We start from the raw sequence: 13,783 nt of genomic DNA on the forward strand, positions 1-13,783 counted from the left end.
TAGGTTAGGGCCCCAGGATGCCCCGCCGCCGAACTTAGCAGACAATCTTCCGAAAGATTTGACACTTGTTTAGTCCGGCGCTTGTACCTCTTAAATGTGACTTTCGAAGTACGACAGGTTTTTTTGATTAAACCAAAGACAAAAAGCGCTATTTAAATACCTTAATATATTTCTTTTTCTTCAAGACGAGCTTTCACTGAAATTGGGAGCATAATCGTATTTCTTAGGAATTACTGGGCTACAGTTTTTTTTCTCTACCAAAAATGTATTGTAACCAGGGTTGTAAAAGTTACTTCAAAAATGTACCTAAGATACAGTTACAGTTACTCATACGAAAATGTACCTAGGTGCGTATCTAGCTACTCGCTTAAAAATGTACCTAGGTACAGGTACAGTTCCTTCAAAGGTACTTTTTATTTTCACGTCAAGTATCTTTAAATCCTTTGTATACTGGGATGTACACAAAAACAGGTTTGATAAACGTGCTTTATTGGTGTCAATGGAAGAAATAAAGCAAAACGCTCTCACCAGAGCATTCGAAGACTTTCTTTTTCACTTGAGTGCTCGATTTGACCTCAGAATCAGGACCTCTTTGAAATGTTCATCCGACATCTAAGATCGCAGTTTGGTAGCAATTGTTCCTCCTATGCTAAAAACGCGCTCCAACGCCACACTGCTTGGAAGCCCTGTGTTGAATTTTAAGAACGCGCTTTTCAGCAGCGACATGTGCTTGGGACAGTCCAGACTTCTTGTGGGAGCAAGTTCGGTGTACTGTACAAACTCCTGCTCCCATGTAGCAGATGAGGACGATGTTTCGTAGTTAAAGAAGTGCTCACAGTCCTCTTCATCCCCACCACTTTGTTCGCCTGACGACGCTTTTTCTATAGTTGATGTTCGGATAAGTTCGCTCTTTAGATAATCCCAGGCCCGCTTCCATTCCACTTCGCTGTCTATCCATGCAACCTTAAATTTTGGATGGCATACGGCAGATATTATCAAATGTTTTTCTTCCTCCATACCGGCAAACCTCTTATTGATCGCCGCGATTAAGCTCTCGACCACCGGGCGGCAGTACCTCAAGTTCTCAAACAGCAACGCGAACATTTTTTTTTCGAAGTGAAGCCACTGTAGGCATAAGATATGCCGTGAACATACTGTTTTCGCGCTGGAGAAGAGTTATAGCTTGTGCGAGAGGTGTAAACACCTGAACATACTCGTCAATAAAGTCAATGTCTGACTTCGTGAATCGCGGAATTTTAAAATTCTCGCAAACCTCCTCCAAACTTCCACTAGACAAACTAATTCATTCGCCTTAAAAAAAAAAAAAAAAATTTTTTTTTAAAGAATTTACGCAGGATCGCACCCACGACCATTCAATTGCGAGCAGACACGCTACTGACTAGGCAACGGAGGGCTTGGAAATGGCACTGCGATCCTGCCATCATTAGAGCGCCTCGATGTCTGTGTCAGCGTAAAGGCATTATCGCATCGAGTGTTGTTAGCGCGTGCCAAGCAAACACATAAATAAACCTTGCGGGGTAAAATGGCATCAAAGCACTGGCAAAAGCTTCTCGATCGCGCCAGGAGTGTCGTATCATAAGAACTAGGTCGTTGTGTGACTCAAAAGCACGAGAAGCGAATGAGAAGGCCATAGTGGGGCCCGATAACCCTATCGCGTTCAACTCTTAAAGGCGAAGGTTAATCGTCCTCCCAGTTTTTTTTTTCTTCATAAACATTTGCAGTTTTGTAAAGTGCACAATTGGTGTTCGATTTATTGCGTGGAAACACTACGTGATGTTAAATTGCTTTACGACTGTAATTATAATATATTTTCAGTTATATGTTATATTGTATTTTCTACGATTTTGACGAAGTGAATAGAAAAGTACCTGTAAAAAGTAACTTCACTTAGTTACAAGTTACTGGAAAATGTACCTAAGATACAAATACAGATACTGAGAAATGAAAGTACCTAGGTTTGTACCTCAGGTACAACAAAAGTACCTAGATACCGATTTACAGTTACTTGTACCTAGGTACTTTACAACCCTGATTGTAACGCAATATATTATGAACTTGGAGGATCAAATCTAGGTAAGAGAAAATGAAATTTAAAAGCTTTAGATAAATATCAAACAGAGAGAGTGACCGAATCGAACAACAAGAGAGAGAGAGAGAGAGAGAGAGAGATAATAAATATTTTGCATGTACTTACAAATCTTCCCCTTTCACAGGGTATGTCTCTGGGTAATGGAATCATCACACTGGATGACTTGCATTGAACAGAGCAGTCATAAATGGCGTACTGACCAAAGCCCTAAAAATATTTGGGTAAGTTTTACTGTAGAAACCAACGTTATCAACGTCGTTACGCATTTGTTAGTCACATTCTGCGTGATAAAGGGTTACTGAACCTAAATTTTGAGCTCACAAAACAAGGCTGGACAGATAGGCGTGACGCTGCAAAACCCAACATCACTCATACAGCAATATCTCTTACGGATCGCCGTATGTTTTGGAAGCTTGCGGGATTGAACACGGCCGACAAGACCGGCGAGACAAGTCACGTCACGATTCTCATTCCCTTTAATTTTCGCTACGTCTTGATTCCTGTCGAGCTGGTGAACCGAAGCGAGGAGGAGTGAAGCGAGGCAGTTTCCCCTCATTCTCAAATGTTCCAGGAGGACCATGATGTAATAGCCCTCGCTTGATCGCGCCCTTTTCCAAAAATACAGCCATCCGTTTGAGATATCGATGTATGAGTGGCGTTCTAGAGTTCATTGCGTCCCGTTTACCGCTTCAGCGGCGTTATTTTGAGAAATCCAAATTTCGGTTAAGTATCGCTTTAAAAGGAGGACAATACTTAACTTATCAATCAAAGTAAAGGTTATCATCATCATCATCATCATTTATTTTCCTTGAGGGCCCCAGGGGGCATTATACAAGGGAGTGAACACACTAAAAACATCAACAAAAATAGTTAATAAAAACACGCTGTAATCTATACTTGTATTTCAGAAAGAAAGAGGTTAACGGCTGCAGCAAACTTGTTAGTATCAGTCATGTTTACAATGAGGTCAGGTAATGAGTTCCAATCGTCAATAGCAGATGGTAAAGTCGACATTTTATAGGAGACAGATGACGAAGTAATTGAGCGCAGTTTACATGAGTGGTCAAAACGAGGGAAAATACGGTAGGGAGGTGATAGTAGAGAATCTTTTAGATGGTTGTTGTGGTAAAAGATTTTGTGAAGAAGAGTGAGACGTGACACCCTTCGACGTAAAGAAAGTAAGTCAAGGTTAGCTGATTTGCGTAATCCTGATATGCTAGTGTATGGGGAGTAGTCAGAGTAAATAAAACGAAGACCTCTGTTTTGAACGGATTCAAGGTTGTTAGTTAGATATGATTGCCATGGTGACCATATGGATGAAGCAAATTCAAGTTTTGATCTGACCAAGGTCGTATAAGCTAGTAGTTTTACTGAAGGTGTAGCTAGTCTGAGGTTACGGCGAAGAAATCCGAGAGTACGGTTAGCATCGGCAGTGACAGCATTTATGTGAGTAGTCCATGACAGATCAGAGGTCAGGTGAACGCCTAGGTATTTATATGAGGAACAGGTAGCTACTGGGATAGTGGAAAGGTGATAAGAAAAGGATGAAACATGTGAACTGCGGGTGAATGATAGAGATTTACATTTATTAAAGTTTAAAGTCATTTGCCACTTGTGGCACCACTGAGTTATAAGTGCGAGGTCATTCTGCAAAATTTGATTATCGTGGTTTGAATTAATAGGTCTATAAATTACACAGTCGTCGGCGAAGAGACGTATTGAAGAGGAGATATTGAGGTAGAGATCATTAATGTATATTAAAAATAGAAGGGGGCCAAGAACGGTTCCCTGGGGGACGCCGGAGGTTACAGTGCAGGTGGTAGATTTGGTGTTGTTAATAGATGAGTACTGGGTGCGATTTGTGAGGAATTCGGAGATCCATTTGACGACTGAGGGATGGATATTAATATTTCTAAGTTTCAGTAAGAGACGTTGATGAGGGACCCTGTCAAATGCCTTGGAGAAATCAATAAATATGGCGTCAGTTTGCTTATTAGAATCAAAGTTTGAGTAAACGTCAGTAAGAAAAGCTGTTAGTTGTGTTTCGCATGAGTATGACTTGCGAAAGCCGTGCTGATGCTCGAAAAGAAGGCTGTGGGAGTCTAGAAAGTTTATTATGTTAGAATAGAGTATATGCTCTAAGAGTTTAGACGACACACTGGTGAGCGAGATCGGGCGATAGTTGTTGATTAGTTGGCGATCACCTGCTTTGTAAACGGGGATGACGTTAGCGATTTTCCAATCGCATGGAATTTCAGAAAGTTGAAGAGACTGCGAGAAAATGTCGCAGAGGAAAGTTGAAGAGACGTGTTTAGTATTTATTAATATTTTCGAGTTTATTTGGTCGTCGCCAGAGCTAGAAGACACCTTCAGCTGATCAATGGCCTTCAGTACACCAGAGCGGTCGATCATGATAGGATTCATAGGAGGATGAAGGGGTTGGCACAAGTTGGGCATACTTGACAAGTCTTCATTGGTAAAGATCGAGCTAAAAAAGTTGTTAGTTTCAAGAGCACTATGTTCGTCAGAAAGTGGAAGGCCGTACTCGTCAACGAATTGTAATGGAAGAGAGAGTGCTGGGTTAATTACTTTCCAAAACTTTTTAGGTTTATTGGTTAAAATGTTGGGGAGGTCATGAGTATAAAATTTGGATTTGGCATCATGAATCGCGGATTTGTAGGCCCTAGCGCATTCGTGATAGGCATTCCAAGATGCGTTAGTGTTATGAGCCTTTGCCCTCGTATAAGCTCTTTTTTTCCTGTTGGAGTGACAATGAACTGTTTTATCGTACCAAGGGTTAGTGTTATCGGATATAATTCGAGTGAGTGGAACGAAACGTTTGATTAGGGATGTTAGTCTATCTTTGAAAAGAATCCAGTTTTCATTGACCGTCCTTTCTGCGAAGTTTACTGAGAATATGTGATAAAATTCTTCGAGGTTGGTGTTGATAGATGCGTAGTCGGCTCTCGCATAATCGTGAATGAATTTGCAATAACGTGATTTCTTAGGAGTAGTGATGGAGAATGTTAGCTCAATGACGAGGTGGTCGCTAATGCTGGGTAAGTATGTGACGTTGCTGAAGAGAGAAAGGTCATTGCTTAAACATAGGTCGAGTACGTTGCTGCAGCGATTGGTAATTCTAGTGGGTTGAGTGATAACATTAGATAGGTTAAAATCTAAACAAAGGTCAATAAACTCTTGAGAAAATGCACAGCTAGAACAAATAGTAGACCAGTCAATATTTGGGTAATTGAAATCACCAAAAAGGGTAACTAAAGCGTTAGGATATTTACATGCGAGTTCAGAAAGGCATTTATACAGCTCAATAACAAAATCTCTTTTATTATCCGGCGGCCTGTAATACACACCCATTATTACGGAAGGCGTTGTGCAAAGATACACCCAAACAACTTCTAGGTCAGTGGTAAGCGGTATTAGCCGTGATGGTATATGGTCTTTTATGGCCAAAAGTACGCCCCCTCCTTTTCTAGTTTTTCTGTCAGACCTATACACTCGAAAGTTTAGTTGCGAGGGAAATAGCTCAACGTCAGATATATCAGGGCTTAGCCACGTCTCTGTAAGTACAACAAAAGCGGCATTACACGCTTCGATTACTGAAATTATTTCGTCTCTCTTTGGTATTAGGCTTCTAATGTTAGTAAATAGGATAGAATGACTTGAAGATTTGTTAGTGATAACATGGTGCTTTGCCGGTCGACTCCTAGAGGGCGACGAGAAGAAGCGCTGGCGTGGCTATGTGTCTTTTTCTTTAACGGCGCCGAGAGCGGCATCGAATACATAGCACTTATCATTTATAAAAAGTTTATCATGACGCAGTCTGTAGGGGGTGCCTTTTGGCCTTGCAAAATCAAGAAGATGACGGCGTGCGAGCCGGACAGAAATTGGGAAGTCTTCGCTGATGGCTACGCGAGTTCCTTTAAGCTTGTGGGCTGATGAAAGAACGCTATCTTTATCTTTAAACGAAGAAAACTTTACTATTATTGGGCGACATTTCTGAGGGTCGAATGCTCCTAGGCGATGCGCCCTTTCAATCCTAGATGATTCAACTTGCACGTTTAGTTTTTCGGAGCACAAGCTAGTGACCAAGCACTCTGACTGAGCCCACGTTTCCTTGTCTGCGTCGGTGATGCCAAAAAATAAAAGATTACAGCGACGGGATCTGCCCTCTGCATCATCGCAACGTGTTTTTAGCTGAGATAGTTCGTTTAAGGCAGCAGTAAGCTGGGGTTCAGTAGTCGCGGCGCTACTAGTATCCTTCTGCTTTAGTGCGTCGAGTTCACTCGCGAGTTTGTTAAGTCGCTCTTCAAGTGTTGAAACTGTCTGTTCACTTTGTTTTTGTTTTTCTTTTAAAAGGTTTACTTCTTGTTGAAGTATAGCATGACTGTTTTTAAGTTTATCGACTGTTTCTTGTAAGCTAAGTAATTGTTCTTCTTGGGGTTTTGACATGGGACCTGGGTTCCGCTCAACATCACCAGACAACAACAGCAGCAGAACTCTAAAAGACTCAATACAAGCTTCGGGGCATGGAAGCATAACAAGGCAAACATTGTCTGATTTAAAACAATGGCAAGGTTTTTGTTTACTAACCTGCGGGAGGACGAAAAACATGAGCAACTTCATGGCTGCAGAGCTTCCATGCCCACTGGCGCGCTGTCGCAAGGGGAGCTCCTTTATAGCTGCCGCTGTCGATGTCCCTGCTGATGACGTGGTGTGAACGAGGTTCTCGATGAACTTGATACCAGGACAGGACGGTGCTGTCGACGAGTGATTGGCAGGTTGAAGATTGCCGTCCGGATGCCGGAAGAAAACCGCGCCGTCATCGTGACTCCAGTTAGTTGGGGACCCACGCGCCGGCACGCTCAGGAACTGCGGGAGAACGAAAAGCATGAGCAACTTCATGGCTGCAGAGCTTCCATGCCCACTGGCGCGCTGTCGCAAGGGGAGCTCCTTTATAGCTGCCGCTGTCGATGTCCCTGCTGATGACGTGGTGTGAACGAGGTTCTCGATGAACTTGATACCAGGACAGGACGGTGCTGTCGACGAGTGATTGGCAGGTTGAAGATTGCCGTCCGGATGCCGGAAGAAAACCGCGCCGTCATCGTGACTCCAGTTAGTTGGGGACCCACGCGCCGGCACGCTCAGGAACTGCGGGAGGACGAAAAACATGAGCAACTTCATGGCTGCAGAGCTTCCATGCCCACTCGACTTTATGCAACCTATGCTTTACTAATAAACATGTTATCAACCTGCGTATAATAACAATATAACGGAGCACCTCGACTTTATAATTTAAACACTTTAAAGCGACGTTTTGTCCGCAACTTGGGAGATTTTTCGATATAAGGTTTGGGTCCAGTCGAGCATCTGTCGGCCTTTTCTCGTCATCCGCCAAACCTTTATTGTCCTTAATAATAGAACATTGCAGTCTTGTAATATTATTATAACGAGGGTTATGAAAAAAAAAAAAATAAAAAAAACCAATGAAGTACAAACATACCCGCGTTAATTCACAAAAAAAAATTTTTCTGAGCCGCCGGTGAAACATGTTTTAGAAAACATAGATTTAGGTGCGAATGAAGAGGCTGATTGTGAAAACGTCGAGGTGGTAGATGTCAAAATCTCACGCCTCAAATTGCAACCTTTGGCAAAATTACTGTGACGTTATTAAGGTATGTATTAGCTTAACTAGACGTACACTAATTCTACTGACGCATTCCGGCTTTGCCACACTATACCTCTGTCAGACGGGCCCCTAAAAGGACCTTTACGCCAAAGGCCTTTAGGGTTTTCAAATGACCTTTAAGTTCTGCCGTGCCAGACAGCGCAAGTAGATGTCATTTGGACGATGTTTACAGCGATTGAAGTCTCGCAACTCGTTCAAACGCATAAACCACGTTCACGCCAGAAAGATGTTATTTCGGCGATATAAATATATTTTTAAGTTTTTCTTAAGGACGAAAGAAAAAAAAAAGTGCATCGCTTGTTTATGTTGACAGTGTCACGCAGTGCACACACCTCACATTGGGTCGCTCTGCTGTAGCCGAAGAAAAAAAATCTTTATAAAAATGGAATAAATCAGATTTAAATATATATATATTAAAATCGTGTATTAATTGAAATCACTGTAGCTAGAGAATATTGATCATTTATCACACTATGTATTTTTAAAACACGGCAGATTGTTTGATAAATTCTTGCGATCAGTGAAACAAATGCGGAGATATGAATTACTGCAATTTTAGGAAATTTTTCTTAATGAAAACCCCGCATTACTAGAACAAAAACACGTTAGTTTTTTTGTTAACGAAACTTTTCTCTTTCGCGATCTAATTTTCTTGCAATAGGACGTTACTTTCTGAGTTTTCGTTTCTATCTTTTGCGTTCTGATTTGATTGCGAAAAAAACGAAGTAGAAGGTAGAAATAACACTCAATGCATCGATTTGCTCCAAAGACTGCCTTTGGATCCGTTTTCAGTCTGATATAAATATTTCTTATGTGATGATTCTTTTGATTTAAGTGCAGAACATATGCGCATTAAAAGCATCACCGGTCTGATTGAATATCGCGATTTAATCACCTCGATATTTTTATTCTTCACCCTGGCTGTAGCCCTCGTTCTCCTTTTATGTCAACCGATTTCGCGTAAAGGGATTTGCAGCCAAGTTGTCACCGTAGCTAAACCTGTCTTGAACTTCTTCCGGGATTTTTTTTTTGTACTCGTGGCCGTTCTGCTGCTGCTGGGACTCGGAACTGCATCCACTTCGCCCACGATCAACGCTGACAGTGCAGCTAGAGCCCTTTACGCGTGTACACGAACTGCTTTATCGATAAGAAATCTGCTTCAACCAACTGGTTCTTACGTCATCCGGTCTCCCGGAGTCCAGCCGCCTACAAAAGGGGTCGTCGCCATTCAAACTGCGGGATTTGCAGCTAAGTTGTCACCGTAGCTAAACATGTCGTGAACCCCTTCCAGGATTTTTTGCTGCCCTCGTGGCCGTTCTGCTGCTGCCAGGACTCGGAACTGCATCCGCTTCGCCCACGATCAACGCTGACAGTGCTGTTACAGCCCTCTACGTGTGTCCACAAACTGCTTCTACACTATCGATAAGAAATCTGCTTCAACCAACTGGTTCTTACGTCATCCGGTCTCCCGGAGTCCAGCCGCCTACAAAAGGGGTCGTCGCCATTCAAACTGCGGGATTTGCAGCCAAGTTGTCACCGTAGCTAAACATGTCGTGAACCCCTTCCAGGATTTTTTGCTGCCCTCGTGGCCGTTCTGCTGCTGCCAGGACTCGGAACTGCATCCGCTTCGCCCACGATCAACGCTGACAGTGCTGTTACAGCCCCCTACGTGTGTCCACGAACTGCTTCTACACTATCGATAAGAAATCTGCTTCAACCAACTGGTTCTTACGTCATCCGGTCTCCCGGAGTCCAGCCGCCTACAAAAGGGGTCGTCGCCATTCAAACTGCGGGATTTGCAGCTAAGTTGTCACCGTAGCTAAACATGTCGTGAACCCCTTCCAGGATTTTTTGCTGCCCTCGTGGCCGTTCTGCTGCTGCCAGGACTCGGAACTGCATCCGCTTCGCTCACGATCAACGCTGACAGTGCTGTTACAGCCCTCTACGTGTGTCCACGAACTGCTTCTACACTATCGATAAGAAATCTGCTTCAACCAACTGGTTCTTACGTCATCCGGTCTCCCGGAGTCCAGCCGCCTACAAAAGGGGTCGTCGCCATTCAAACTGCGGGATTTGCAGCTAAGTTGTCACCGTAGCTAAACATGTCGTGAACCCCTTCCAGGATTTTTTGCTGCCCTCGTGGCCGTTCTGCTGCTGCCAGGACTCGGAACTGCATCCGCTTCGCCCACGATCAACGCTGACAGTGCTGTTACAGCCCTCTACGTGTGTCCACGAACTGCTTCTACACTATCGATGAGAAATCTGCTTCAACCAACTGGTTCTTACGTCATCCGGTCTCCCGGAGTCCAGCCGCCTACAAAAGGGGTCGTCGCCATTCAAACTGCGGGATTTGCAGCTAAGTTGTCACCGTAGCTAAACATGTCGTGAACCCCTTCCAGGATTTTTTGCTGCCCTCGTGGCCGTTCTGCTGCTGCCAGGACTCGGAACTGCATCCGCTTCGCCCACGATCAACGCTGACAGTGCTGTTACAGCCCTCTACGTGAGTCCACGAACTGCTTCTACACTATCGATAAGAAATCTGCTTCAACCAACTGGTTCTTACGTCATCCGGTCTCCCGGAGTCCAGCCGCCTACAAAAGGGGTCGTCGCCATTCAAACTGCGGGATTGGCAGCTAAGTTGTCACCGTAGCTAAACATGTCGTGAACCCCTTCCAGGATTTTTTGCTGCCCTCGTGGCCGTTCTGCTGCTGCCAGGACTCGGAACTGCATCCGCTTCGCCCACGGTCAACGCTGACAGTGCTGTTACAGCCCTCTACGTGTGTCCACAAACTGCTTCTACACTATCGATAAGAAATCTGCTTCAACCAACTGGTTCTTACGTCATCCGGTCTCCCGCAGTCCAGCCGCCTACAAAAGGGGTCGTCGCCATTCAAACTGCGGGATTTGCAGCTAAGTTGTCACCGTAGCTAAACCTGTCGTGAACCTCTTCTAGGTAGGTTTTACGCTGTAAGATTTTTTTTTTTTCGGTTGCAAATTTTTTAGGGTGTGAACATTATGGGCGTTGATGTCCAAATGCACCGAGTGCGCATTGGTCGATTTTCAAATAAATCGAAACAAAGGTTGCGCCACGTACCACCAGGATGTTTAAATATTTCCTGTTTTTGCTCGTTTGGTTGCTTAAGTTGTTTACTGTGGCAACCGTTATGCTGGCGTTGCTTTCCACACCCGGGAAAATTGAGACAAACCCTGGCCCTCTGACTTCCGAAGAAAAAATGAATAAGTTGCAAGGTGCTATCGAGGCCTTAACAAACGACTTCTGCTGAATCCCAACAAGAAAGCTCGCAGAAGCTAGACGCAATCAATGGCGGGATTGCCAATTTTGGGTTACGGGTTCGTTGACCTCTGCCTTGGAGGCAAAGGTCAACGAAATCACCAGCGTAAAAAAAAATGTTGCTACCCTTACCAAAACGCTGGCTGATGTTCTGCATGAGCCTGCGATTGTGCATGATCACAGGACTTTGCTTACTGAAGGTCTTGACGACATGAGATACCGAATGCGGAGAAACAACTTTATTCAGAAGGGCTTGTCCGAAGGTGAAAACGAGTCGTGGAGTGACACAGAGTCGTTGGTTCCGAACTTCATAAAAGAAAACATCACTGAGAAAGAGCTCATCGGCTTAATCAAAGGTAAACCGGTTCGACCCGGCCGGTCAATGTCAAGCTTCTAAGCTTTATGAGCAAAGATGAGATCCTACGAAATGCTCACAAACTAAGAAATGTGTTGTCTCCGAAAGTTTGGATCTTTGCGGATTTTTACTCAACGTGGAATTCGCTAAGCAAAAGTCGTGGGACTTCGCGTTCCAATTTTAAGACCAGGATATTAGATAAAAGCTATCTTTCGACAAGCTACGTGTTGGAAACCAAATGTATGTGTACGATAATGAAAGCGCTGCTGTCATCTAATTGCTTGTCTCACCACGTGCAAGTCCACGTCCGGCCGAGTGACTCACTCGAAACGAAATATCTGGAGCGGTATCTTGCCCTAGAAATGTACCAAGGTTATCTTTTTTTTTTTTTTCTTTTTAGCGAATTTTTGCAGCTTAGTTTTCAAACAAGATGATTTCGAGTGCATTACTCCGTCATGCGACCCAGATATTATTCTCGGTACAGGAACTTGGTGGACATCCAGTGTCAAGAACTCTGCACTAATCTTAAGTAAAAACTGCAAACTTTTCAGAAAGGATCGAATTCCTATGAGGGGAGGGGGCGTACTCATTGCAGTTAAAAATGATATTCAATGTTTCCTCGGAAAGTGCGATTCTACCCTGGAAATAATCTGTATCCGGGTAGGGTTGAACTTTCGCCACGCTTTGATTGGTGCCTGTTACCGTCCACCGAGCACTATCCCTGGTGACTTTAACGAAAGCTTGCGCGCCTGCCTTAACGCAGTAAAGACTGCTTACCGAAACGATATTCTGATACTTGCTGGTTACTTTAATTATCCAGGAATAGACTGGGAGCCATTCTCAAACTCTGCGCATCGGAGCCACTACAACGAGTTTGTTTGTTTGTTATAAGCTTTTGAAGTAACACAGATGGTGAGCATTCCAACACGGGACCTCGCAACTTTAGATTTGTACTTGATATCTAATGCTGAATATGTAAATTCAACTAACGTCATTGGCCTCATCAGTGACCACGCTGGTGAGCTTTCCTCTGGTGAGCTTTTCTCCACCGCGCCCAACGGATAGAGTAGCGGACGTATGAGGTCATGACTTCGCACATTTACCTATTGATAGCATAGGGGGTGCAATAAACCTCCTCCTCTTGCGATTACTTCATCCTCGCAATCCAAGAGCATAAAGGACCCAAAGCACTACATACGCCCTCGGAAAGGAGCAAAGCCACAAGAACTTCTTATTAAAACATACCCCTACACGTTCCCTTCCTGAGTCGATTTAAAGTTGCCTTCATCATTCTGATGAATTCGGGGAGCACACGAGCGTGCCCTGTATGCAACGCATCAGAAGCCACTCAAAGCTCCCCGTAAACTGGTATAACAAACCATAAAGGACGTGTAATGCACGTACGACAAAGTCTTCCCTCCGGGATTATCAGAATTGTAGAGGCAACTTTAAATATTTCAAGAAAACATGGGTTACCCCGTGCATTGGGGCAGCGATTCTTCTTTTAGTCAAGACATCTATGATTGAAACATATATTTCAGTCAGTTCACTGAAGATAGGAACTCACTCCTGCTCCACGAGATTTGCACACAGGTTCTCCAACTTCCTTCATGAAGGAAAGGCAGCCCCCTGCCTTGGGGATCGTCTGGAGATCAGTGGAATCACCTTGAGATAACACGCCTGAAACAACCAAACGCTAAAGGTGAAATGAAAGTTTTCGTGTTTTTTTTTTCTTTCTATTCCAACGGGTATATTTTTGTTAGGAAGGACTCCTGCAATTCTTAGCGAACAAAGAAGACGAGTTTCGCAACGACACACCTCAGTGTTTAACATATGCCTGCTTTGATGGGCCTTAGTGTTGTGGTGGTCGTTTCGCTTAAATGAAATATGTAGCTTATTCAGGGATCTCAAGTGCCGCAGTCTTAGAGGAAGAGTTGACTGCGGCGATCTGAGGGTTCCAGATGGTTCCTAAGTTCTTGCTATCACTTGCGGCAATTTTCATGTTCGATACAACTTATTCAAAATCTCTGGAAGTCCCCCCCCCCCCCCCCCCCCCCCCCTTCTTGGTTCTTCCTCACAGACTCAAGGACCACACGGGATTAAGTTCACCAGGTTGGCTTTCCGAATAGCTCCTTCGTCCACTCACAACCGGTTTCATTCTGTATTAGCATAGAACAGGGGTGGCCAGGCTGACCCGGACTAAGACCCGCGAGCAAGACCACGAAATTTCCAAGAGCCGCGGGGGGGGGGGGGGGGGGGGGGGGGGGGCAAACTTTTGTCCTGCGCAATGAACGAAACTTGAACTTCTTTTAATCTATCCGA

The 13,783-nt window shown here is 44.1% G+C and overlaps 1 protein-coding gene and 1 pseudogene across 1 annotated transcript; both read right to left on the reverse strand.

Annotated features, from left to right (window-relative positions):
* Window positions 1–612: 612 nt before the first annotated feature.
* LOC120843008 lies at window positions 613–2,207 on the reverse strand (annotated as a pseudogene).
* A 3,656-nt stretch (window positions 2,208–5,863) lies between these two features.
* LOC115325669 lies at window positions 5,864–7,084 on the reverse strand. Its single transcript, XM_029986382.2, has one exon. It carries the CDS (start codon window positions 7,028–7,030, stop codon window positions 5,864–5,866), a length of 1,167 nt encoding a protein of 388 aa, XP_029842242.2. The 5' UTR covers window positions 7,031–7,084.
* Between the last annotated feature and the right edge of the window lie 6,699 nt (window positions 7,085–13,783).

Source organism: Ixodes scapularis, unplaced genomic scaffold (assembly GCF_016920785.2).
Source record: "Ixodes scapularis isolate PalLabHiFi unplaced genomic scaffold, ASM1692078v2 ptg000324l_1___fragment_2___debris__unscaffolded, whole genome shotgun sequence".
Classification (NCBI taxonomy): Eukaryota; Metazoa; Arthropoda; class Arachnida; order Ixodida; family Ixodidae; genus Ixodes; species Ixodes scapularis.